This window comes from Opisthocomus hoazin, chromosome 22 (genome assembly GCF_030867145.1).
Source record: "Opisthocomus hoazin isolate bOpiHoa1 chromosome 22, bOpiHoa1.hap1, whole genome shotgun sequence".
NCBI classification, from domain to species: domain Eukaryota; kingdom Metazoa; phylum Chordata; class Aves; order Opisthocomiformes; family Opisthocomidae; genus Opisthocomus; species Opisthocomus hoazin.
In genome coordinates, this window is record NC_134435.1 from 3,416,887 (window position 1) to 3,443,512 (window position 26,626).

Sequence of the window (26,626 nt, forward strand, 5' to 3'; positions counted from 1 at the left end):
TTTCTGCAGGAGCCACAGTAGCAACCGCAGAAGTTGCTCTCAAAAAAAACTTTGCTACGGTTTCTGCTCTTTCTAAGCAAGGGTTAATTTTCCTCCTCATCGCAAGCCCCCCTATAAAAAGCAGCACATCTTGTCGCCTGCCCCAGCTGGCTCCTGGAAATAAGAGGTACCCCATTAACGACCCTCCTCCAAACAACGCGTTGGCTGGGCCAGTGCCAGCGCTTTCCATCCAGCACCAGTATTTGTTTTTCTGTGCTCTTAATCTTATAAATTGAATCGAGTCTGATAAAAGTGACTTCCGGAATAGTGCGTAACGGTTGGTGTCTGTCGGGATGGAAGACAAACCCGACCTTGAACTCGGGGAAAGTTTCCTCCCAGCAGGTAGGAGCTTCCAAAAGTCTGCGCCGATCTGGGAAATGCCAGAGGGGGCTCCAGGTCTCCTTGCTGCCCTCCCCAAAAAAAGCTTTGGGTCCTCCTCTGGGGACCGGAGAATCCCCCGGAAGGAGTCGCAGCGGGGAGAAAGCAGTGTGTTCTTGCTCCAAAAAGGAGGCAGCGGAGAAATCCTGTCCATAGCTGGCATAGTTTAGCCTCCAGGGATTAATTAAAGTCTTCTTCAGTTTTTCTTTCAAACCTCACGACAGTCGTCTCTGCCTCACTGAATAGGGAAAATGGAGAGGCATTTTCTCTGGTGAATCACCAGCCTGTTTCAATTTTCGGTTTTACATTGCAGTAATATTTTTTTCCTAAGGGAATACGACAGGAAGGGCAAACTTTGGCTTCTCACCATTGGAGCATTACGTCATTAATCCAAGCTGGAAATCTGAGTGGCGGGTGAAACAAATATGCCCGAAACTTTGCAATCCCCCTCTGCTCTTTGGTGTTTCTGTCCCCTCCTCCTCGCCTGTGGGTAAGGCAGACGGAGGTGTCGGCAGAGCCGGGGGACTGGGAGCCCATGTGCGGCGATGCTGCAGGAGTGGGGATGTGTCCTGCATCCCCTGAGCTGCTGGCAGGGCTGGGACTGGAGCTCTGGGGCAGCAAAATCCGTTCTTCTGTGACTGAAGCTTGTGGTGATGGATATGATGTGGGGGGGGGAGCCACCTGGCTCTCGGGTCTCCATGTAAAGTACGTGGGGTCTTTTGCGCCGATTTCCCAGTGCCAGAAGAGCAGGGGAGGTGGGAGACTCTGGTTTTTGGGCAGCATACTGGAGGAGCTCCGTGGCTCCTGGCTCAGCCTGCCCCAAACGCGTGCGTGGTGCCTGTCCCTCAGGCCCCGCTGACGATCCGGCTGCGCCCTGCCTGCAGCGCTTGTTTTCTGACCCCATTACCTATTCCAGTTTGGATTTCAGCTGCTTAGACTTGATTATTTTAAACCCTCTCTATCTGATTATCAGCAGCCCAGCCAGGCCAGATAGGAAGCTTCCTGGGGGATCCCCAGCACCATGGCAGAAGGATAATTTGTCTCCCATTTCTGCTCCTGGAGGGGCTTGGCCAGCGGAGACGGAGGGGAGAGTGATGGGGACGGTAGGCAGGCGGGCGGCTCCTTTGCTGAGATGGTTGAACCATCTGAGAACCTTTGCTGTGTGATGGTTGGCCCTGCTGCCGCGGGCGTGCAGGGACATGGGTGCTGGCAGGCACCCACCAGCCCCAGGAGGTACCAGGGCCGGCCACCACGCCGCGCGCTAGCCCGCATCGGCACGGGAAGGAAGCTTCTGGAAGCGGAGCAGCACGGTGGCATGGCAGGGTGCAGGGGATGGGTACCAAAGCCAGGCAGCCCTCTGCAACCTTCCCGGAGCTGCCTTGCTCTTGCTTTTCGGTTTTTCTGTTGTTATCCTAAAGCCATCCTCCTCCTCCCCCCCCAGCAGGATGAAGAAGCCTCCAGCTGGCCTGGGAGGCTTATCAGCTCTGTCTGGCTGGGTGTTAGCAGGCTGTTTGCATAAGTACCTGTCCCCCGTCATATGCCACTTGCCTTTGTGACTCACTGTATTTATTTATTTTGCCTCCAGCAGCCAGGCTTGCTGTGCCGCTCCCCCAGGTATGCCAGGGCAGATGCCACCACCCCCGGGCACCACGCGCCGTGCGCACCCTCCTCCTGCCCTGCAGGACCAGCATGGAAATGAAACATGTGGGTCCTGTATGTCCTGGCTGTCATGATCAAATGAAATGGGTCCCTCCCTCCTTTCACACCTCGGCGGCTGTCCCGGCGTCGTGGCTGGGGAGAGCAGGGTTTCCCCTGGGACCGTGGTCCCAGGGCGTGATGCAGGGAAGGGGGATCGGGGTTGGTGGGGAAAGTGCTGTCTCCTCCCTGCTGTTAGGTGGGCAGGAGCTGAGATCCCAAAAGCCCTCTCTGGACTCGGGTCTCTGCTCCGAAGGCAGAAGGAGCCTGCCAGACCGACTCTTCTGGATGTGCTGTGCTGAAGGGAGCATCGCTACAGCTCCGCTCCGAGAGCTGGTCGTGACCGTGGAGTCACCTCCTCGGGTGGGAGCGAAGCGGTCTCGTTTCTGCTCATTACCTCCGAAAGGTTTTCCCATCCATAATAACAGTCATTCAGGTTAAACTTCCGCTGCCAGGGACGATTGATTGGAAGATTATAACCACCACAAAGCGGGGATGCGTCGCATACACAGTGCGTTAAAGTCCTGGCGTGCAGGAATTGTTGCTTTGATGGTTTTCTGTCATCCGTGGAGCTCACCGGGAAGCGGCTCGCGTGGCTGTGGGGCTGCTGGGCAGCCCAGCAGTACGAGGTAACGTGGCCCGTTTTCAAGGGGCGAAGGTGAATTCCGATCGATAGCTGGCACATCCTCCGCGCAGCGGCTGTGACGCTGTCCTAGGAGACGATGGACTCGATGATTTAACAAGTCTTCACCCTCTCTCGTTGCCGTGATGTTTTACAACCTCGAGGTCCTCCGTGCTCGCAGGAGGGCAACGCTCAGGGTGGGATCCCCTCTGCAAGGAGCTACCAGCACCGCAGTATTTTCTTCTGAATGCGGCCCAGCAGCCTGTCCTGGTGTGTCCCCTCCACGGCCGATGAGCCACTGAATCAGCCGTCCGCTCAGCCAGCCAGCCACTTCTATGGAAAAGTTATTTTAGACACATTTCTGGCATTCGTTGCATCATTCATCACACAAATTGCTTTTGACAAGGTGTTAGTTGAGCCATGTGCTGCTCCTCTGGCCGGCAGAGTGGATGGGGGAAGTGGGGTGAGAGGAACGAGGGGTTGGGCACATCCAGTCTCCGTTTGGACTCCGCTGCCCGGGGTGGGGTGTAGCGGGGCAGACCGAAGCATCCCCGCAACGGAGAGAGATGAGCGGGCGTGGAAAGGTGGGTAGGCAGCAGTTTGGTACGAACATGAGTGTTGAAGAGCATCGGTGCACTGGATTGTCCAAAGAAAAAAGCAGTGAGTAGCAGAGGGAGAAAACAGAGGGAGGAAGAAGCGGACAACGCACCGCAAGAGCCATCCAAGCAGCGGCTGGAAGAGGAGCGGCACCACGGAAGGATGAATTCGTGAAGCCAGGAGAGGGCTGCAGGATTCCCACTCCTTCTTTTCGAAGAACAGTGCTCGAGCTTTCAGCCAAGGCAGGTTCAGTGGCTGCTCTTGGAGGCGTTTGAGGGTGGCAAACCCAGTTTGGCTTCCACAGTGAACCAGAAAAGTGTCTGATTTGTGACCAAAATTCAAATGCCCTCACTTCCCGCCCTGCCATGGATGGCTGCAGGCCCTTGGGCTGTAGAGTGGCCGCTCTGGATTTATAGACATGACAAATATTATGGCTGCAGCTTTCTTGAATTTATAGGCAGACCTTTCTCCTAACTACACAGGCTAAAAATGATTTGAAAATTACAAATCCCATAAAATGTGGATTATCCAGCTATGTCAAACCCAGAATAATTGAAATTAAAGGAGCAGAATTACTCCAGAGGCAGCGGGTGCTCCTCGCCTGCAGGCCGGGCCGAGCGCCGCGCTCCGGCAGCGACGGAGAGGCAGCGTGGTGGGTCCCGGCAGCGTTTTCCAGCCCCGGCAGTGCCAGCAAATGGAGCTGCGGTGCCTGAAGCACACGAGGTGGGACCCAGCTGCCTGCGTGCTGGGCAGCTTGCTCGGCAAAACGCCTTGTCGAGCTGCGGGAACGGTAGCACGAGCCTCCTTCTTTAGTCCTGTTCTCATGGGAGATGAGAAGACTGGGTCAATCTCTTCGAACTTCGGAGGAGCAGAAGGTGGAGGTCTTGGATCCAACATCTTCTTTACCGTCCCCCTCTCGCAGCCCTTTGTACCTTACGCTAATAGACGGTGCTGCACGTGCACAGCTTGATCCGGACCCTGAAGAAATGGGTAGGAACTGCCCGCTGCTCCATCCTCTGAAGATCAGACCGCACGTTTACGTGACTGACTGTGGCTTGCGGAGCCAGCCTGCGGGCACGCTTGCTAAAAGCTGGTGTTCGAGCACATTGTGTCGGGTCCTGGCTGTCACCGGACCCGATGCATTTTCTTGACGTAAGCATCATGCGAAGCATCTCAAGAAATCTCTGGCTTTCCACCTTTACCTCATTTCCTCAGATGCATTAGCAGCTGATTGTCCTTCTGGCTCCTCCGAGCTCTTTCGGAACTGTCCCGGCCAGTCCCGTGTCCCGCGTTCCTCCCTCTCCGCTCACCGCACCCAGGCGGAGTTTGCTGCTCGGGAACATTGCTCGGGCGATGGAGCAGCCGTGTCAGCCCCCCCTGTGGTTAAAACCAACCCCGTAAGCAAACCATCATCACTTTATTTATGACTTTTGGATGAGATAATGGTTTTCCACTTTGAAAAGAAAGCTCTCCCCTTCAACATTTATTTTCTATAAATGCCTTGGCATTTATATTGCAACAGGAGACTATTCAGTGACATTATCTGATAAATATCGTGTTATACAGCTGCAATTTACAATGCATATATTTTTAACAGTGCTTCTAAGCTAAATTAAATGCTTCTAAAATATGGTACTTATGGAAAACAAATGTCTGTTCTCGCAATTCTGTTTTTCAGGGTACACTATTTTTTTAAAACCAGATACCATCTTTATCCTGTCAGGCAGTAAATTATGCACTTGCACTTTCATAAACTCTCCCCTTGGGAACTTAGTCAATGCAATGGAAATATCTTTTTCACACCCTCCAACTCCAGAGAAATACAGGGAAATAGCCAGCTCGGTTATAAACTGAACGTCTGGAGGGAACCCATAGGAAATGTGGATGAACGCAGCCTTGGTGCGTGTACTGTTTCGCATAGGTACCGTTCACGCAAATGGCGCAGTGAATTGTGACACCGATCTTTAATGTCTCCTTGTGGTTTCTTTTTTTTTTTAATTGGGAGAGTAATTGCACGTTCTGTGGTGGGTTCTGCAGGTAGGAAGATACCCGGCTGTTAACCTCCTCCCAAGCCAGGGAGGAGGAAAGCTCTGCTGGCCGCCTCTGGGGAGTAAAACACGACTGCTGTTACACCTAGACGGATCCTTCCTCAGGTTGCGACGTGGGAATGGGCAGGAGCGGGGCTTGTAATGAATCACAGAATGGTGGGGGTTGGCAGGGCCCTCTGTGGGTCACCCAGTCCAACCCCCTGCCCAAGCAGGGTCACCCAGAGCAGGCTGCACAGCACCGCGTCCAGGCGGGGCTGGAATATCTCCAGAGAAGGAGACTCCACAGCCTCCCTGGGCAGCCTGGGCCAGGGCTCCGTCACCCTCAGAGGGAAGAAGTTCTTCCTCGGGTTCAGCTGGAGCTTCCTCTGCTTCAGTTTGTGCCCGTTGCCCCTTGTCCTGTCGCTGGGCACCACTGGAAAGAGTCTGGCCCCGTCCTCCTGACACTCACCCTGCAGATATTTGTAAGTATATATTAGGTCCCCTCTCAGCCTTCTCTTCTCCAGGCTAAACCAGCTCCCTCAGCCTCTCCTCGTAGGGGAGATGCTCCAGTCCCCTCCTCATCCTCGTAGCCCTCCGCTGGACTCTCTCCAGTAGCTCCTCATCTTTCTTGAACTGGGGAGCCCAGCACTGGACACAGTACTCCAGATGAGGCCTCACCAGGGCAGAGTAGAGGGGAAGGAGAACCTCCCTCTCCCTGCTGCCCACACTCCTCCTAATGCAACCTAGGATCCCATTGGCCTTCTTGGCAGCCAGGGCACACTGCTGGCTCATGGTCACCCTGGTGGGTCCGGCCTTTGGGATGGCCCTTCCCGAGGGAGAGCAGAGCTACGCGGGCAGCTGGGCTGGAGGATCCTCGGAGGTCCCTTCCGACTGAACTGTTCCAAATCTGCTGCTGTCTTCATCGTCCGTCAGCCAGAACTACAGACTTTGCCCGCAGCAGCCAAGCATCTCCACGCTGAAACTCCGAGCGGTCTGAGGAGCCGTGTTACCCCATCGCCGCCTCGAACGTGGGAAGTCCAAAACGCTGAGAGAGGGAGCGAGGGAAGGGAAGCGGGGAAGGGGGCTGCACGGGGGTCTGCTGCGACACCCGAGGGTGCGTCCGAAGCAGGAGGAGCTCTGCCGGTCCTCTGTCACGGCACTGGAGCGGTTCAGCTGACCGCTGATGGTCCTTATTTCCCCAAATCCACCCCTGAGAGCCCTCTGAAAGCCCCAGCTCTTCCAGTCTCGCGGCTGGATGAAACCTGTGCCGCATTAGATGTGCTTTGGGATAGAAACGAACTCGCAGAAAACAGAGAAACCGCCACCACGGAAGAAAAGAATCTTGAAATTTGGCAGAAAAAAAATTCAGTGCACGAAACCCGCAAGAACGTGAGCATCTTTGCGCAACGGCTGCGTTCCTTAAAGGTAATCACTTCAGACAGGGAGAGGCTGCCACTTCTGTGGAAGGTATTAAAGCAGCTGTTGCGAGCACGGAGAGGATTTCTGAGCTCTCCATCAAGGCATGGCCATTCCTAACGCTGTATCTATTCTGTCTGTTTGTTTACAGTTTAGTTTGATACAACATTTCTAGCTACTGAAGGTAATTGAGGCTGCAAACAAAACCTCAGCTATCCACTGATCTGCCAAATCGAATTTTCTTCTCCTGTAAGGACGGTGTTTTCGCTTCGCTTCGGAGAGGAAAAGAATTATGCAGGATGAATGAGAAAGAAAAGGGATTAGTTTATATAATGACCGCAGCAGCCATCTCTCCCTTGATCTTCCTGCAGTAGTTCATTCCTGAAGATGGAAGTGGTTATTACTGTAATTTAGAACAGAGGCTGTTCTTTCTCCTTCTACTGCATCTGCTTGCTACTCTCCAGATTAACACATATTTTAATAAAAAAGAAATATCCCGATTATAGCTGGGATATTGAACAACCCTACCTGGGATATGGGTGCCACAAGATTTTCATCGTCTTTGTGTTCCCCTCCTGGAACGGCTGCGTATTGCTCTGGTCCTCGGCAGAAATTAAAGCAGCCACGAGGCCGTTTTGATGACTTCTGGCTACCAGAGGCCTCAGAAGAGGGTAGCTACGGTGGTAAATTAGCAGTCGCGTGTCTCCTGCACCGTTTTCAAGTTGCTTGGTGCTTCTGAGGATCTCCAAGAGCTCCCTGCCGTCAGAGCATCTCCCTGCCCTGGGGTGGTCCTCCAGCACCCAGCTTCGGGCCAGGTGGGGATCACCGTGGGAAGAGATGAGCTTTCCTCCCGGTTTCTCCCAGCTAACGTTAGTGAACAGTTTGCTTCTAAGGGTCTTCAAAATGACATTGGATTTTCATTATGTTTAAGGACCACTCGCGCTCCCTTGGGCCTGTCCTGTCCTCGTGCGCGGTGCTCACGCACTGCAGTAATCAGATTTGTTGACAGCAAGGCAACTGGCTTTTCCTCTCCATCTCCCTTGAGATCTGCCTGCACCGGCATTTTTACCGGTCTTGAGAAGTTTTATTAAACTGTGCTGGGAGATGAAGTACTTCATAGAAGCATAGAATCATAGTATGGTAAGGGGTGGAAGGGACCTTACAGATCATCTGGTTCCAACCCCCCTGCCATCAGCAGGGACATCTTCCACCAGCCCAGGGTGCTCAGAGCTCCATCCAGCCTGGCCTTGAGCCCTGCCAGGGAGGGGGCAGCCACAGCTTCTCTGGGCAGCCTGGGCCAGGGCCTCACCACCCTCACGGGGAAGAATTTCTTCCCAATATCTCATCTAAATCTGCCCTCTTTTAATTTACAGCCATTTCCCCTTGTCCTATCACTCCACACCCTTGTGGAAAGCCCCTCTCCATCCTTCCTGTCGGCCCCTTCAGGCACTGGCAGCTGCTCTAAGGTCACCCCGGAGCCTTCTCTTCTCCAGGCTGAACAGCCCCAGCTCCCTCAGCCTGTCCTCGTAGGAGAGGTGCTCCAGCCCTCGGATCATCTTCATAGCCTCCTCTGGACCCACTCTTTATACGCTTTTACTTTCTACGCTTGTTCTCCTGAAGTGGCTTCAACAGCTTTGTAATCCCAGCTCTGGGGTGAGCCCAATCACCCCTAAAATTGACATATTCACACTCTGCAGAATTCGCACAAAGCCCATCAAGACCCCATCCTTCGCTTAAAACCAGGTGCTAATTCTGCCTACCTGCTGACCATTGAGAGGTTGCCTACGTTTTCCTTCCAGGCAAGCAAAAATGGGCACCGGTGACTGCAGATGAAAGGAAAACGTTGCCGGTTCCCTCCCTGAAGTTCGTATTTCTTCCTTGTTGGATAACGGCCTGTTTCAGCATCGATCAGCCCAGCCTTTGTCGTGTGGACAGTTCTGTCCTTTTAGAGGATTTGTGCAGTCTGATTTCTTCCAAAATGCTTTTTTTTGTTTGTTTGTTTTTATTACTAGATTTGTTTCTTCTCTTAGCAAGTGCCAGCTGACAACACCTCGTCAGAGCTCTTCATAAGTTACACAGAGTCACAGAATTCCAGCATGGTCGGGGTTGGAAGGGACCTCTGTGGGTCACCCAGTCCAACCCCCTGCCGAAGCAGGGTCACCCAGAGCAGGCTGTAGAGGACCTTGTCCAGGCGGGTCTTGAATATCTCCAGAGAAGGAGACTCCACAGCCTCCCTGGGCAGCCTGGGCCAGGGCTCCGTCACCCTCAGAGGGAAGAAGTTCTTCCTCATGTTACCTGTCGTACTATGTAAACCGAGCGTCGTACATCGTATACATGACCCCTCCGTAGAACCACCGGTCGGCTGTGACCTCTGTGGATTTTATGTGTTACATATTTCTATACAGGTTTAGTTTAAGCGTGCATACGTGGTAGCCAAAAATCTGCTAAACGTGCGATCGCTGCTGCCCGGGATAGGACCTGAAATGCAGAAATGTCCAAATTCTTGTTGCCAGTGCAACTTCATCTGCACCCTTTGGCTGCAGAGGAGCAAGGTTTTAATTGCACGATCAGATACCATTCTGTCTTCTGCACGGCTGGGGCGTGCGGGGCGCGAGACGGTCAGCGAGGGGCTCAGCAATGGCTTGTTCCCACCGCCCAGCAGGCGATCCCAGGCCTTGGCTCAGCACGTTCTTCGCGTACCTGACCACGCCGGGATTTTGCAGCAGCAGAAAATAACAGCTCCAGTACTCCCGCGTGCGGCTTTCCAAGCAGAACGAGGCGCTCGGCTTCCGGATAGCAAAAAAAACCGCACGGGGGCTGCGTGCGGGGATGCTGCGGACCCGCCGCGCGCAGCCCATCTCGCGCCGAGGAACCGGTGGGCGTCCCTGGGTGCCGACGCGCTGCGACCCGCTTTAGAGGTGTTGCCCAGAAACCCTCAGGGAACGGCCAGAAGGGCTGTAGGGCTGGAAGTCCTCTACAGGGCTGGAGTAGGGATGCTGGCAGGTTCCTCTAGGGATGGAATTATGAATTTCTTCATGGCTTTTTCTATGCTGCTTTCCACTACGCTGCGTCCGCGCTCCAGCACCTTCATTAATCCTCCCCAAGCACCCGTCAGGAAGATGGGTCAGGGCGACACGTGGATGGATTAAGGTCGGTTTTGAGTAGTTCAGGGTACTGCACCTGAGCAGCGGAACGGCTGCCCTTTCGGAGCGCTCGACGTGGCACAGCACCTCACGCATGCGAGCAGGCACCCACAGAATCCCAGCATGGTCAGGGTTGGGAGGGACCTCTGTGGGTCACCCAGCCCAGCCCCCTGCCCAAGCAGGGTCACCCAGAGCAGGCTGCACAGCACCGCGTCCAGGCCGGTCTGGAATATCTCCAGAGAAGGAGACTCCACAGCCTCCCTGGGCAGCCTGGGCCGGGGCTCCATCACCCTCAGAGGGAAGAAGTTCTTCCTCATCTTCAGCTGGAGCTTCCTCGGCTTCAGTTTGTGCCCGTTGCGCCTTGTCCTGAAGGACACCCGCTGCTTCCAGCTCCACCAAGGGCGATGCCAGCAACCCACACTGAAGCTTTGAAGCCCCGCAGTGTGGGCAATACAACGGTCAGCACCCAAAAGTTTGGCTTAATGACTTCGTTAGCGTTAAAAAGCCTGCGGCAAGGGCAGGGGGAGAATCCCCTTTCTTCGGCAGAGTTTTATCCTGCTGTCGCGTCTGGAAGCCCTCGCATCGCTCCGTGGGCAGTTCTTGATTCTGCAGGTAAGATAGGGATCTGGCCAAAATTTGTTTCCTCTTTGACTTACGGAGCAGGTCCGTGACACGTGGGTGTCGTAGGGAAACCAGATTGCCGGGATGTAATTAAGAACTGTATTAGAATATGCGTGTGTGAGAAAGGCTCCATAAATCGGTGCAGAATGCCTCCCTTCGGAGATCTCTGCTGTCCTGACCAGGTCACGCAGTGGCCTTCAAACCACCCCCTACACAGCCCGCGCACGGGCTGGGGTCCAGAGGCCGTTGGGTGCCGGAGCAGCGGGGCCGGTGCCCGCCGAGGTCCCTGGGGCTGGCGGGGGCCGATGGAAAGGAGCCATGCTCATGCGTCCCCTGCTCTTGGTACCACCAGGAACGGCTTTTTGTGACTAGGGGCTGAGGTTTCCCCTTCCCGGGGGGGCCGCAGAGTGGGCGCAGGTGCCCCAAGGGCAGCGTCTTGAGGGACTTCAGCAGCCAGCATCAGGCACGTTTTCTGCCGTGGGTTGTGAGCTGCTCTTCTTCCAAGCTCAGTAACGTGACTAATTTGGGTGGGTTTATCTAAAAGACCACCAAAGGCTGCCTCACGCCAAATTTCAAGACCCCGTTTCCAAAGTTACTGTCCAGAAAACCACAGCAAGCCCAAGAATGACCAAAGCAACGCTCCTCTCCTCCTCTGCCTTCACCCTTGGAAGAGCCGGAGGACTTGGGAGCGTTCGGAAAAACATCCAGCGCGGGCTGCCAAGGCAGAAAGTCGCAGCCTGATTCATTCAAGTACGGCAAATTATAAGGAGCCAGAACTGGGGGGGGGGGATATCATCTCCCTGCCTCCGCCGTGGGGGTCGTAGCCGTGGTCCCAATGGTTTCCAACAACCGGCCGCTCGCGGCTGTGGAGCTGACCAGCTTAACGACGCGAAGGGACGCCGGCAGGTTGTGACTGAAAGGCCGTTTTTAACCTGAAATCGAATCTTCTTGGCTTAAAACAGCACGAGAGAATTTGTGTTTTACTGTCAGGCCTCCAAGAGTCTGGGAAGATGAGCACCGACGGACTGCTCCCGCCAATTATTGCTGTTTTAATTAATGATAAGCGATTTTACCCCGATAGCGGTGCCGTGGGGTGGTTTCACTGCCGGGCAGGGCAGAGGCAGCCCCCAGCCCCGTGGAACCCCCAGCACCCACGCAGGGGGCGGCCGGTGGGGTCACCCCGGGGTGGGGGGGGCAGCCGCTCCACTCCCCTCCGTGGAAACTCAGCGAAGTTTGGGGGGGGGGGGTGTCACACACTCCCCCCCCCCCCAGCTGCTGATCCCTCCGCGGGTGCGGAGCAGCGCGGAGGTTCCGCGCCCCTCCCCGGCGATGCCCCCGCCCCGCGGAACTTTCCTACGCGGGGGGGGAGGGGGCGGCCCCGCACCGCGGCCCCCGCCCGCTCCGCGATGGGCAAGAGCCGTCTTTTTGACGCAGGAGAAATGGCAAATTTTAAGTACGTCATTAATATGGCGCCAAAAGGGTTGTGCGTGTGTGGTGGTTGGTGTTTTTTTTTTTTAAGTATAAGCGCCCTTTCCCCCCCCCCCTTTTTTTTCTCCTTTTATTTTTCTCCTGTTTTTCTCCTTATTTTTTCCCCTCCTTTTTTTTTTTCCTCCTTTTTTTTTTTTTCCCTCTTTTTTTTCCCCCCTTTTTTATTTAAGGTTGCCCGCCGGCGCGCAGCGAGGGGAGCGGAGGGGTGCGGGGGGGGGGTGGTGTGCTGCGTGTGCGGGGTCCGGCCCCGCGCCATGGGGCCCCGGAGGCTGGCGGGGGGGGGGGGGGGTGAAGAGCGGGGGGGACCGGGATGGGCCCGGCGCTGCCCGCACCTGGCCCTGCGGGGGGAGGGAGCGGGATGGAAGATTTGGGGCGGAGGGGGGGAGGTTGTTGTGGGGGGGTGGAGGGGGGGGGGGGGGGGAAGCGCCGCCACCATTATCCGTCCCCGCTCCGAAAGTCGCTTCCCCGCCTCCCGAGCGGCGGCGGGGCGAGGAGAGCGTGAGGAAGTGCGGGGTGGAAAAAAAAAAAAAAACACAGAGAGAGAGAAAAAAAAAAAAAAACCCAGCGAGGCGGGCAGGGCTCGGCCGAGCGGCCATCTCGGCTGGGAACGGGGGCCTCGGCCATGGAGTTACCGGCGATGAGACCGGATTGAAAGCGGCGAGGGACGGTGGGGGGGGAGGGGGGGGGTTCTCCCGGCCGGGGACTGCGGGAGCATCCCCCCGCCCCCCGCCCCCTCCCCGCCCGTAACCCGAGAGACGAGCCTCAACTCTTGGGAGGACACTCTGCTGGCAAAGGTAAAAGCCTCGGCGACGGGCTGCTTTTTTTTTTTTTTTTCTTTTTGCAGCGGATGGTTATTTTGCAGCTCCCCCTGCTTTGCTGGTCTTTATTTAATTTTTTTTTTTTTTTTTAAATTCCCCCCCCCCTTCCTCCCCCCCCCCCCACCCTCCGCGAGGCGGGGGATGTGCAGCATTTCCAGGGGCGGATTGCGCATGTTGGTCACTCTTCTTTTAAAGTGTGCGAGGGAGGCAGCGGGAATGTAAACAAGAACTTTTCAAGGGTCGCAGCTTCGCCTCTTTCTTTTTTTTTTTTAACCCCCCCCCTTTTTATTTTTTATTTTTTATTTAATTTATTTTCCAAATTAATGACTGCGGCAGAGGCTGCTCCGCTCCCTTCCCCGCTTGGAAGGAGCGGGGCCCGCACCGCGGAGGCGGGGATGGAGGGGATGGGGATGGAGGTGCGGGAAGGGGGGGGGGGGGGGGGGAAGCAGCGCGGAGCCGGGGGGAGCGGCGGGCCCCGCGGGCGCGGAGCCGGGATGGCGGTGCCCGGGGGCGTGGCACGGCTGCCGGTTCCCGCCTGCTCTCTCCGTTTCCACCGCTCCTCGGGGTTTTCCACGCCGGTTTTCTCCCGTGGCATCGCACCGGTGGGTCCGCGGGATGTCGGGCTCGGGGGATGCGGGGGGGGCGGGGGGGGGGGCGGCGCCGCCGCCCCCCCCCCCCCGCCCCCCCCGCATCCCCCGAGGCCCCAAAACATCCCCCGTGACCCTCCCGAAGCCACCGGAGCCGGTTCCTGCCCCTTCCCCCCTCTATCGAGCCCGGGGCAGCCGCTTTTGCGTTTCGGATGCGGGAGAGCGGGGGTTGCTCCTTTCCCGGGGATGGATGGAGCGAGGTGGGAAGTTGGGAAGCGATAGGAAGAGCTGGGCTGGCGAGCTCGGGTGCAATCGGGAAGGAGGGGAAAAAATAAAATTAAAAAAAAAAAAAAATTAAAAAAAAAAATCTCCATACCTGTACATCCCGAGCGCTTTTGGAGTGGGAAGGGTGGGATTCGCAGGGAAAATTCCCAGCTCCTCTCGGCACCCACTGGGAAATTTGTTTACTTGTGGGTGCGAGCCCAGACCCTCCTCCCGCCGGGACATCGCGAAGGGGGGGGATTTTGCTTGGGGAAAACCAAAAAAATATCACAAATGAGCGATCTCAGCCTTTCTCCCGGGGGTGAGGAGCCCGGCTCTAGGGAATGGTGTTTGACCTTTAAGCATTTATTGGCTACCGAGGTTAAAATAAGCTGGAGATGGGAGTAAAAATAGCTGGCAGAAAGGTTAAATCGAAGGTTACATTTGTTTTTCCTAAGGAAAAGCGAGGCTGGTGTCCAAAAATGAAGGCTCGGAGCGAAGGGTGGGAGGGTACGCGTTAGGTCTGTGGGCAGGGGGGGTGCAATTAATCAATTAATTTAAAGTATTGGTGGCTGCTGGTGGCGTTTGACAGTGAGTCCGGGAAGTCGGTGGTCCTCGGGGTGAGGATTTCGGGTAAGGGCTGGTCTTTGCCTTTCGCTGGGTGTTTGGTCCAAAGTGCCCTCGGCTCCTGTTGGTTTTCCTCCCAGTTGGGGATGCTGGGAGGCTGTAGGATGGGGCAGCTGGGTCCCCGCGTCCCAGCTTGCGTCCCAGCTTGTGTCCCTGCGTCCCAGCCTGTGTCCCCCCATCCCAGCCCGAAGGCGGGGATGGCCCCCACTGCCCGCAGTAACCTTTCTGGTTACCTGTGCTCTGCCTGGGCTTGCTGAAGAAGAAAACTGGTTAATTAGAGGGTAACCAGTCAGAAGAGCGAGTAAAGTTATAAATGTGAGTAGTCAAGAAAGCAAAAAATCCCCTTCTAGACGTGGAAAAAAGGCAAAGCACAGGAAGTAAACGAGGACTTGTTTTGGTTTAAATTTAGATGAGATTAGATTTTGCCCCAGGGAGGGCTGCTGGGGAGGAGCAGGGGAATGGCTCTCCCCTCACCTGGGCAGCCGGGTTTTTGCTGGCAGAGGTTGGAGCTGGCGGCAGGCGAGCCCCGGCTGGCAGGGGCAGGCTCCCGCCGCCCAGAAAATAACCGAGCCTGCTGGGTACCAGCATCCTGCCGCGCTGGGTTTCCACGTCGCGGGGTTCCCGGGGAGGCTGAGGAGGAGCAGAGCGGCTTCCCCCCGGGATGCGGGAGCTGCGCGCCGAGGTTTGCTGACCGTCCGTTGGACGCGCATCCTGCGGTCAGAAAGTTTTGTTCTGCCGTTACTGGGGCTGTGCCTCGTCCTCGGGGGATGCTGCTGCTCTCCCAGAGCCTCCCAGAGCAGCGCTTGGCTCCAAAATTGTCCCTGAGAGGAGGTGATCCCACTGGGATAACCCTCCCACGGTGGAAAGGCGAGGACCTTCCAGCTCTGCACCTTCCCAGGAACCTGCTGGCGTTCCTAGGCAGAGCGAAAAAACGGTTAACGCGGAGGGGAAGCGTCCGGGAGCTGCCCCTCGGCTCCACGTCGCCCACCCGGGCATGGGTGGTGGGAGCGGGGGGTCCGTGGGAGTGGGGTTCATGGAGCAGGGGTTCTGTGGTAGTGGGGGGTCCCTGGGAATAGGGGTTCTGTGGTAGCAGGAGTTCTGTAGTAATGGGGGGTCCCTGGGAGCAGGGTCCATGGAGCAGGGATTCTGTGGGAGCAGAGGGTCTGTGGTAGTGGGGGGTCCATGGGAGCAGGGACGGTGGAGCGGGGGGTCCATGGGAGCAGGGTCTGTGTTAGTGCGGGGTCCATGGAGCAGGGGTCCATGGGAGCAGGGTCGATGGAGTGGGGGGTCCATGGGAGCAGGGTTGATGGAGCGGGGGGTCCATAGGAGCAGGGTCTGTGGTATTGGTGGGGTCGATGGAGCAGGGGTTCTGTGGTAGCAGGGGTTCCGTGGGAGCGGGGTCGATGGAGCAGGGGTCCGTGGGAGCGGGGTCCGGCTGGCCGGAGCGGTGTGCGTGCCGCTGGGGGCACCATTTTCTGTTTGTGTTCCTATTTCTGGGCTGGGAGAACAAACAGGGAAGTGGTTTTTCTGCAGTCTCATTGCAGCTCGCAAACAGAGCGCAGAATTCAGGCGGTGTTGCTCAACTGTCAGAGCGTCAGAGGTGACGGCGCGGGGGGGACCGAGCGCGGCGCATCCTTTAACGTGCGGATGAGAAGAGGTGAATGAGCAGATATTTTTTTTTACTGCAACTTCTGCAGGTTTCTGTGCCTGTCCCCCCTGTGCACGGGCGTGCAGGAATTTCCCTGGTTTGCTTGCTGCGCTCCAGGATGGTTCGCTCTGCACATGGAGCTGTGATGCCAGTAGGAGCTCCAGATCCCACGGGAATTGGGATGCTTGCAGGGAGCTGGGGACGTCAGCGGACTCCCAGGAGCCCAGGGGTCCTGGAGGGGTTTGCGGAGGGCGAGGGGCTCCTCGGAAGCCATCTCTTTTTTTGCCTGAAAGGCTGGATGAGGCTGTTTGATCTGGAGCAGGCAGGGAGGAGCGCCCGGTGGGACAGGAGCTCTGGACCTGGGCGCATCCATCCATCCCCGGCTGTGCTGGAGGATGCTGCTGCCCGGCTGCTCCCAGGTTCCGTGGGTTGGGTACCACTGCACCCCCCCAAAGCCCTTCCAACCCTCCCCGGCTGCGAGGCAGGGCTGGGCAGCCCCAGGCCATCATCCCAAGTTTTGCCACCAATCCGGCGGCCAATTTGTCCAAGGCTCCAGCGATTTACATTCCTTTAGGCTGATGGAGGGCCATCACCTTCCTCGGCTTAGCATTTATCTGCCTCTCTCAGCCTGAACAAAGGCGATGCTGAACATGTGTTAGTTTGCAAGCAATTCCGTTTTTTTTTTTTTTTCGGGTTTCCAGGCATTAGCCCCGCGGTGGATTGGAGTCGCAGACACTTCGGGGGGATGTTCATTTGTTGAGAAAAGAAACCCACATCTGTTTCTGCTTGAATTTTTTTAAGCCAGCATACGTAGAAACCTTTCTCTTGGTTTCTGACTCTGTAAAATCTAGATTTTGGGCCGATTTTGACCGAACAGTGACCTTTTCAAAGCGTAACAGATTTTTTTTTGGTATTTGTGTATGACTTTTAATAATGATGCCATGCGGGGAATGGGTCGGTTAAAGGTGAAATTAGCTACTAATGTAAACAGAAGCTGAATTTTGAAGCGTAGGTCACATTTTGCGGAGGCTTTCCATTGCTCAGCAATGCACCAAGTGAACGGCTCCGGAGAGCTCGCTCCGTGCGAGGCCGGAGCTGTGTCCCGGGCTGTGGGCGATGGGTCCCCCCGCGCTGGCTGCCGGAGGGTGCCGGGAGCCCCCGTCAGGCTTTACAGCCCTGCGTTCCAGATGGAAAAAATGGCCCGATTACCCTTCTTCTCCGATAAATTCCTCTGTTGCGATTTCCAGAGTCCAGCGGAGGGCTGCGAGGATGATGAGGGGACTGGAGCATCTCTCCTCCGAGGAAAGGCTGAGGGAGCTGGGCTTGTTCAGGCTGAAGAAGAGAAGGCTGAGAGGGGACCTTAGAAATGCCTCTAAATATCTGCAGGGTGGGTGTCAGGAGGATGGGGCCAGACTCTTTCCAGTGGTGCCCAGCGACAGGACAAGGGGCAACGGGCACAAACTGAAGCAGAGGAAGCTCCAGCTGAACCCGAGGAAGAACTTCTTCCCTCTGAGGGTGCCGGAGCCCTGGCCCAGGCTGCCCAGGGAGGTTGTGGAGTCTCCTTCTCTGGAGATATTCCAGCCCCGCCTGGACGCGGTGCTGTGCCCCCTGCTCTGGGTGACCCTGCTTGGGCAGGGGCTTGGGCTGGGTGACCCCCATAGGTCCCTTCCAACCCCTGCCATGCTGGGATCCTGTCATTCCTACCGTTTGGCTGCTGAAGAAGATGGGTCCCTCGGAAAGCAGCATCTTCTCAGCAGTGCCTGGAAGTTCACTGTTTTCTGAAAAGCTCTGGCTGAGCCCTGTGGTTTTGGCCCCTGATTTGGCTCCGTTCAGGAACACGGTGCCTGGCGGGATGCTGTGTGCCAGCCCCTGCCCGGCCGTGCTGCGGTGTTCGGAGGGGTCCATGCTTTGCTCCATCCGGGATTTCATTCAGAGCAATGAAGTGCGGTTTGGTTCGGAGTAGGCTGGCTCGGATCCTGCCGAACAGCGGCAAAGTGAGTTGCCAAAGTAGGGCTGCTGTTTCACCAGCACTGCGAACTGCTTTTGTATGTGAATGTAAATTCGTACGGTTACAGAGCAAGTGCGTAGAATCCCAGCATGGCAGGGGTTGGAAGGGACCTCTGTGGGTCCCCCACCCAACCCCCTGCCCAAGCAGGGTCACCCAGAGCAGGCTGCACAGCACCGCGTCCAGGCGGGGCTGGAATATCTCCAGAGAAGGAGACTCCACAGCCTCCCTGGGCAGCCTGGGCCAGGGCTCCGTCACCCTCAGAGGGAAGAAGTTCTTCCTCGGGTTCAGCTGGAGCTTCCTCTGCTTCAGTTTGTGCCTGTTGCCCCTTGTCCTGTCGCTGGGCACCACTGAACAGAGTCTGTCCCCATCCTCCTGACCCCCACCCTGCAGATATTTAGAGGCATTTCTAAGGTCCCCTCGCAGCCTTCTCTTCTCCAGGCTAAAAGTGCATCGTGTGGGTAGGTGCAGGACAGGAGCAGGATGCAGGGGCCAAGTTCACTGGAAGGGACGATCAGTTGTCTCCTCACAGTTACATCGGAGCCAAAACCAGTCCCAGCATCCCGACGTCTGTGCTCTGTGTTAACCGTGCACCTCTTTCCCTCTCCGGGAAGGAGAGCGGTGTCGATGACGCTACCTGGCTGTAAAGGCGAAGGTGGGAAACGCTGGAAATCCCGCTGGGTATCGGTAGCATTCCTTTGCTTCGGCTCAGGTGTTGCTTTGCCCCACTGGCTTTGGCTTTATGTAACCTCTGAGGTGAGGAACTCCAGAATCAATAAAAACAGCTCCAGCTTCGTCCTCCGGAAGCCCGTTTGCCGCTTCGGACCAGTAGGCACCAGTTTAAAAGGCTCAGGTAGAATTTCCATTAGAAGTAAGTAAACTGCAGCTGGAGCTCTCTTCAGTCTCATTTTCCCCAAGCAAAATCGAATGGCCCCTTGGAACAAGGCTGGTTTAATAACGTGTGTTTCCCCTTGAATCACTGGGGGAAGGTATTGATATTGCCATGTTCTCGAGGAACATTTTTAATCATGTTTTGACAGGGCAATGCCTCACCGCAACACTGATAGTTAAAATGTTTATGATACTTTGCAGTATTATCCCTCATAATGGTGTGGTGAAACGTAGCACATATATTGTAAAATACGAGCGTTGCAGGGGTTTTGGATGCTTGTGTGGAACTTTTCCTGTTATTTGGGGAGGGGAATGGCACGCTTAGCCTGCTGTCCAGTCTGTGTGCTGCCAGTACCTGCTGCGACCAGTGTTCTGTCAGCATTCCCGCTTACCGTGTGCGGGAGCGGTGGTGTGTGTGCCACGTCAGGACCCGTAGATACCTGCAGAGTATCTCAGAAAGCCCTGGGAAGGTTTCCACGAGGTTAACGTTGTTTTCTGCGGGTGTATTTTAGCTCACAGCCTGGTCGATGGTTGTCTGGTCCATGTGTAGCGCTTTGCATCCAGGGCTCCCCAAGCCCTGCGTTGGGAGCCACATAGATCAGCCGCCAGCCACGCTGATAAACTGGGATCTTCAGAAGTTAAATTATCTCTTTTTTCTTTCTTTTTATTATTAAAGCACCTACTGGTGCGGGTAACTTGACTTTCAACTCCGAGAGCTGGGTTCCTGAGGGACGCATTCAGGAGAACCCACTGGTTTCAAGTGGTTCTGTGGCTTGTTCAAAGTCACAAAGCACATCAGCGGCCGAGCTTGCAACGGGTCTCCTGTCCTCCTGATCGGAGCGGTGGTACCCGCTGCCGTGGCTTTGTCTCCGGAGGATGGAGAAGTCACAGCAGAAGCCGCTCGCACGCGGCCCGGGAGCTGCGGTGCTGGCGAGGGGCTGCACGGCTGCGCCGGCGCGGACAGAGCAGCCCTGGGTGGTGGGAAGCGTGCTTCAGGCTTGGCTGGCCACGCCGCCGTGCGACAGATACACCAGAAGGCTCAAAAGGAGCAGGTAACCGCCGGAGCGGGCAGATGAGTCAGAGGGTGAAGGCCCGGTCTCATCGCACGCAGGGGTCCTCTCCGGCTCCGCCATGCTCGGACTTCCCCCCGCAGACACATACTGAGAGTCGGCGCGGTTTCCATCCTCCTCGCTGCGGCCTGCTCAGACGTGACCTGGACAGGCTGGAGAGTTGGGCAGAGAGGAACCTGATGAGGTTCAGCAAAGGCAAATGCAGGGTCCTGCACCTGGGGAGGAACAACCCCAGGCACCAGTACAGGCTGGGGCGGACCTGCTGGAGAGCAGCGCTGTGGAGAGGGACCTGGGTGTCCAGGTGGACAACAGGGTGACCATGAGCCAGCAGTGTGCCCTGGCTGCCAAGAAGGCCAATGGGATCCTGGGGTGCATTAGGAGGAGTGTGGCCAGCAGGTCGAGGGAGGTTCTCCTCCCCCTCTACTCTGCCCTAGTGAGGCCTCATCTGCAGTGCTGCGTCCAGTGCTGGGCTCCCCAGTTCAAGAAAGATGAGGAGCTACTGGAGAGAGTCCAGTGGAGGGCTACGAGGATGATGAGGGGACTGGAGCATCTCTCCTCCGAGGAAAGGCTGAGGGAGCTGGGCTTGTTCAGCCTGGAGAAGAGAAGGCTGAGAGGGGACCTTAGAAATGCTTATAAATATCTGCAGGGTGGGTGTCAGGAGGACGGGGCCAGACTCTTTCCAGTGGTGCCCAGCGACAGGACAAGGGGCAACGGGCACAAACTGAAGCAGAGGAAGCTCCAGCTGAACCCGAGGAAGAACTTCTTCCCTCTGAGGGTGCCGGAGCCCTGGCCCAGGCTGCCCAGGGAGGCTGTGGAGTCTCCTTCTCTGGAGATATTCCAGCCCCGCCTGGACGTGGTGCTGTGCCCCCTGCTCTGGGTGACCCTGCTTGGGCAGGGGGTTGGACTGGGTGACCCACAGAGGTCCCTTCCAACCCCGACCATTCTGTGATTCTGTACAGCCCGGATCGGTCACTCCAGGATGTCTTTCATCCTGTCCGGCAGTGCCGTGGTCCCTGCTGGGGCATCCTCCGGTGGCGATGCTCTTGCCCAGGGAGGGATGTTCGGTTGGGAATCCTGCTTGGGCGCGTTGCCGTGCAGAGCCGGGCCATCAGCGTGTGCTCCCTGTGCGTCCTGGGAGTGCGGGAAGCCGGTAGAGAGACACTGACACCCTGAAAGCTTTAAAAAAAACCCTCTGAGGATTGATTTTTGCCTTTTTTGAAGTCCCTGGGTAGCTGTGTGTCGTGAGGGTAAGTACTGGCTGGTGCTGGGATAACGCGGTGTGCAGATGCTGAGAGAGAACCGTGATTTGGTGCCGAGCTGAGTTTCCTGGGCGTTAAGTGTAATGTTCAATTTCTTTCGTTACAGATGGAAGAAAAACGACGCAAGTACTCGATCAGCAGTGATAACTCAGACACCACTGACAGTAAGACCTTTCATTCAAGGCTTTGAAACGAGATAACTAAGCGATTCACCTCCGGCGGGGGGAAAAACGCGGGAATAATTCCTCTGCGAGGAGCGGAGGGAGCGGCGTTTGCCGGGAAGGCTCCGCGCGCTGGAGCGTGCGCCGGGCTGGGTTGGTCAGAGACGCAGCGACGAGCTGCGGTCGGTGTAAAGGCTGTGGCTCCTCGTAACTGGTGAGAGTGCCCTTTGCAGACGAGTTGTCCTCTCCTGTGAGCGGCCACCCGAGGCCAGTTAGCTCTTGACTGAGTTGGACTGGGGGAAAGGGAAGTTTTTTACTGGAGCTGGGGTAAGACTGGAGCTGCCTTGTTCCCTTCTTGCGAGGTGGGAAAAGGGACGAGGCTCGAGCCAGCAAAGCTTGCGAGCCCGCGCTCGCTTTTCGACATCCACCTCGCTTCATCCTCATTCAGGGAAGCGCAGCAGCGTGAGCTCGGCAATAAATCCGTGCAAATGTGCCGAGTTTTGGCTATAAATAGAGCGCTTTCCTCTCCCACGTACTCCAGGGCTTCACCCGCTGCCGGCGTCCCGCGGTGCCTTAGTGCTCGGTCCCCTCGAGGCACGAGTCTGAGCCCTCGTCCGGGCGCTGGAGCTGCCTCCTCGTTGCTCTTCGTTCCTGGCGAACGTCAGAGTAATTTCATCTGGGCCGTGCTGGGAATTCTCTCTCCACACTTTACAGGAGCTGGTGGATGGGTGTCCGAGAACGAAAGGGACGTTGCTAAAGACACCAAACTTCTGGGTCTTTTCCTAACGGGATGATGGGGAGGTTGCAGGGGGCTGTGGACAGGCTGGTCGGGCTGGGTTTGGCTGCCGGAATGGCTTTAGCCAAAAAAATGGTCAGCGCGAGCGGGGTTTGCACCGCGGCGGCCGCCGGGAACCCGGTGTTTGGCTGCCGGAGGGGGCTCGGGGGGTCCCCGGGCTGAGCCGTGCCTGCGGGAAGGGTTTCGGGCTCTGTCAGTACCGCTCTCTTCTCATGACATCAAACATCTCCAGCTCGGAAGGGGGTTTGCTGGGGAAGCTGCGCTCCGAACTTCCATCTCCTAATCTGCCGGTGCTGGGAGGCTGAGCACCGCGCTCAGCACCGCTGGCTGAGCACCGCTGGCTGCCTGCTCTGCCTCTCGGGGCTCAGGCGTCTTCAGTCACGGTGTGAAACAACGCGGCCTCAGCTCCGGTGGGTGTGGGTGTTTCTGCTGCAGGTGACATCGAAGCTGTTGACAAACGCTCTCCTGCAGGAGAAATGGAAACAAAGCGATGGCCTTCTCTCTTCATGGCTCTGCCGGGAAGGGGTGGTAGTGGCGCGTTCTCTGTGCCTGCGTAGTTGTAGCACCACGTCGTAGGCTGAGAAGAGGGGGCAAGGTGGGAATTAGTGGCTCGATCTCCCGGTGCAAACTGGGGATCTGCGGCCGCAACGCTTCGAGCGGCTCGCTGAGGAAAGCGGCGTGTCCCGGCGGCTGCGGCGTAGGGACTGACGTGATTTAGTGGTCAGGGACTGGAATGGGCCGCCCGGGGAGGTGGTGGGGTCACTATCCCTGGGGGGGTTCAAAAACCGTGTGGGTGTGGCACCTGGGGACATGGTGCAGCAGGCGTGGGGGTGTTGGGTGACAGTTGGACTTGATCTTAGAGGTCTGTTCCAACCCATGGTGCTGTGATGCTCTGAGTCTGTTCTATGACTGCTGCCGGGGGCTTTGCCTGCGCAGTCCTGTTATGTACTGAAATGGTAAAAAAAAAAAAAGCATTGATGTGGAGCCCACTTTAATGACATCCAGCCTGACCCTGCGGTCAGAAAAACAGCCGTCCGTAGGGAACGAGTGATGCCATCAGCTCTGGTCTGCATTTTATGAAGTACGAGAAGTGGGTTTATCAAGTAAAGGAGAACAAGTGCCTCTTCCCCTGCGAGCAAAAACAGGCACGTGAGCTTTGTCTGGGCTGGTGAAGGATGCAGCTGCCTGCGCTGGCGGAGGGAGGGACGTTTCCCACCGCGCTGGTACCGCAGCCGGGACAGCCCCGGTGCCCCGTGCCAGCCCTGCTGGCCGGAGCCCCTCCTGACGTCCGTGGCTCCATCGCGTTGGGCAGCTGTTCACACGCACGGTCTGGTTTCCTCTTACTCAGCCATCCATGGGTAAAATCAGTGCTAAATGGGCCTGTCGGTAGCTGGTTTGTTGCACCCCCACAAAAGCATTTTTATATAGTGGAATCTGGAGGGGTCCTGCTATAGAGAAGACCCAACTGTCATCATTATTATAAAAAAAATGCCAATAATTGGTTTATTATTGCCAAATACTTACAACTTTTTTTTTTGAAGTGATAGTAACACGAATGGGTTGGAAATAAAGATTGATAGTGTGACGGTCCCAGCGCGTTGCAGGCTCTGGCTGCGCTTGCCTGGTCGAGGTGGTAGCGGTGGCAACGACGCTGCTCCAGGCAGGGGGGTGGGAGTCCCTTCGTAGTACTCCCAGAGTAAAGTAATCCCAAACCCCAGAGCAAATGCTCTCCTACTACCAGAAAGTGTAAAATGCTGTGTCCTGTTCCCACTAGACGCTGAACCATACGCAGGCGTGGAAATTACTGATCCTGGCATGGGCTGGGGAGTTTTACCCGATTCGGTCAATATTTTTACCCATGGGGTCTGAAGTCCTCGGGCAGTTCAGACGCTGATCTTTAAGCGTTCTGGTTAGAAAATTTTTAGCCTTATGTCCTTCATTCCTGATCCCAATAGATTTCCTCATTCCAGGAACGAGCCCTGGCTCATTGACTCTTAGAAGCTGTTCTTACCCGTGACTTTCGTTTCTCATTTCTGAGGTCTGCACTTGAAAACAGGGTTTTTAAATTCCAGAGGCCTCCGTTTCATCATCTATAGCAGCAGGAAAGGGACGTCAGTCTCTTTCAGTGACGTACCCTGGGATGAGCACAAATTAATGCCGTGCCGAGGTGGTTTTGCCTCTTAGCGTTGACCCGAAGTGTTGGCCGAGGCTGTAGCAGTGGCAGGGGGGCTGGTGACAAAGATACAGAAGAAATTTTCTCCCTTTTCCAAGTAACCTCTCTCTGTTACCTCTTTGCAGGTCACACCACGTCCGCCTCCAGATGCTCCAAAATTCCGAATACCAAATCCCCCTGGTCACGGCAGAAGGAGAAGAAGCCTTCTGAGGTACGTGGGCTTTTTGGGGTTCTCCTCCGGGGTGTTGCTCGCCCAGACGTGGCGGCGGGTGCTGGGTCTGGGCATCCTCCGCCTCGTGCTCAGCCCCGTGGGCGTCTCTGATGGAGGGTGGTGGCGAGGGGTCCTTGTGCCCGCTCCATCGCTGTCGATGCAGGTGGAGGAGGCTGAGTTTGGTGGGATTGGGAGGTCCTACAGTGTCGGGGTGGCTATGTTCTGGGGTTCCCCAGGTTGGGTGGCCACCTGGGTGCCATTTAATGGCACAGGTCGTAGCACTGGTGCCAGGGGAGGGTGTCTCGGTGGCGCGGAGGCTCCTCCCCATGAAGAGGTGGCTACAGAGAGCCGTGAAACGAGACACGGCACAGCCGAGCTGGATGGTGTTGTGCTGGTTTCCTCCCGTTGCGGGGTTCACGGGCGTTACGCCCAGGCCGTTGGTGTCTGCCCTTGCTTCAGGGTTTTCCCTCGCTCCCGGCCGGTCCCGGCAGCGCTGCCCACCCGGGGGGCATCGCCCAGGGCCCTCGGCCGGGTCGGGAGGAGCCGCGTTTCCCCAGTGCCGCGCTGGGAGGGACGATGCTGTGCCCTGCTTTCCCCGCGTGCCTCGGGTACATTTCCACTGGACGTGGAAACTACACCAGGCATGAGCCGCTGGTGTAGCAACTGCAGTGCTTGGTGGTGGTTGTCTTCCTTTCAAGAGCAGCGTGAGCAAAGCCAGAGGGACGTTGTTCTCCCATTCCCTTTCCCCTGGCCCGGGGGCCGGAGTCGCACGGAGCTCAGTTGAGCAGCAGGTGAAGCTGGCACGGCTGACGCCTGCTCGCAGGCTGGAAATTCCTTCCCAAGCCCCCATGTTGTGCTTCTCCTGAGGCCGTGGCCCTGTAAGCACAAACCTCTCTGATGTCCCCCCCTCTTTGCGTCAAGCTGAGTCGAGATTTTGAGATTTTCCTGTGGTCACTGCCTGAATTACAGCTGCGCTTGGTTCTTATCGCCGTGACAGGTTTACGTTGCTGTATCTGACGTGGTGGTGGTGAACGGAGGCTTAACGAGTCCGAGCTGTTTGTGCCCTGGGTAAAGAAAGGGGCTGGGAAGCTGGGGTTGCCAGCTGAGGGGGGTGGAAGCACTCCAGAGCGCAGAGAACTGGGGTGCAGGCGTCACCAGCTGCCGACGGGGCTGTCGGAAGGTTGCGCGTTTGGGCTGGTAATGTCATTTTTTATTTATAGACGTGTCTCTCGAAAGGGGGGCGGAGGGGGTGTGTATTTTGTGAGCTGAACCTCGCGTTGCAGAAGTGAAGCGCTTAGGGCATCACCTCCTCCCGGGACACCGCCACCCCCTCTCTGAAACGCCCGGCGTGTCCGTAAAGGCGTCGGATTTCTGCAGGTGCCTTCGGGGGTCCCGCGAGACGCCCGGCGTGAGACGTGGTGGGGCGTGCGGGGGTGCCAGTCCTGTCCCCGGCAGTGCCACGCGTGCCACCCAGTAAAGCCCTCCTCTGAGAGAGCCGGCGTCGGGAGATCGTGTTCTGCATCATGGCTACAGACATGCTTTTTTGTTTTTAATACAAATTAGCTTTATCAGCCAGCTGGGAGTTTACCTGGCTGCTAATGAATCATAGAATCATAGCATGGTAAGGGTTGGAAGGGACCTTAAAGCTCATCTTGGAAGGGACCTTAAAGCTCATCTGGTTCCAACCCCCCTGCCATCAGCAGGGACATCTTCCCCCAGCCCAGGGTGCTCAGAGCTCCATCCAACCTGGCCTTGAACCCTGCCAGGGCGGGGGCAGAAGTCGCTGGCTGTAAGTCCAAGGCTCCAAGCGAAGATGCCGCTGCGCTTTGCGAAGGATGCTCAGACCCAGGGGCAGTTTGGCTGCCGTACGACAGCTGGAGCGGAAGCTGGATCTTCGTCCGTGGCACCCGGGGAGACGTCAGATGTGGGGCCCGCGGGGGCCAGGCTCACCCCTTCTGCTCCACGCTCCGTTACACCCAGAGGATGGCTCTCAGCGAAATGGAGCTCTGGAACAAATAAAGTGGAGCAAAAGCTTAGCAGTGCCCAGCATAGCAGCAGTTGGGACGGGAAGCGACCCGCGGTGGCAGATCTGA

The 26,626-nt window shown here is 56.7% G+C and overlaps 1 protein-coding gene across 2 annotated transcripts in view; it reads left to right on the forward strand.

Annotated features, from left to right (window-relative positions):
* The first annotated feature begins 12,520 nt into the window (after positions 1-12,520).
* The window catches only part of JADE2 (jade family PHD finger 2), an 82,243-nt gene continuing 68,137 nt past the window's right edge, over positions 12,521-26,626 (forward strand). The window contains exons 1-3 of one of the 2 annotated variants that reach the window (XM_075441591.1): positions 12,521-12,820; positions 21,299-21,356; positions 24,448-24,533. In XM_075441591.1, coding sequence (XP_075297706.1) covers positions 21,299-21,356; positions 24,448-24,533 — 144 coding nt within the window. In that variant the 5' untranslated portion in view covers positions 12,521-12,820. The remainder of the gene's footprint in view (positions 12,821-21,298; positions 21,357-24,447; positions 24,534-26,626) is intronic. The other variant, XM_075441592.1, reaches the window with a different exon arrangement.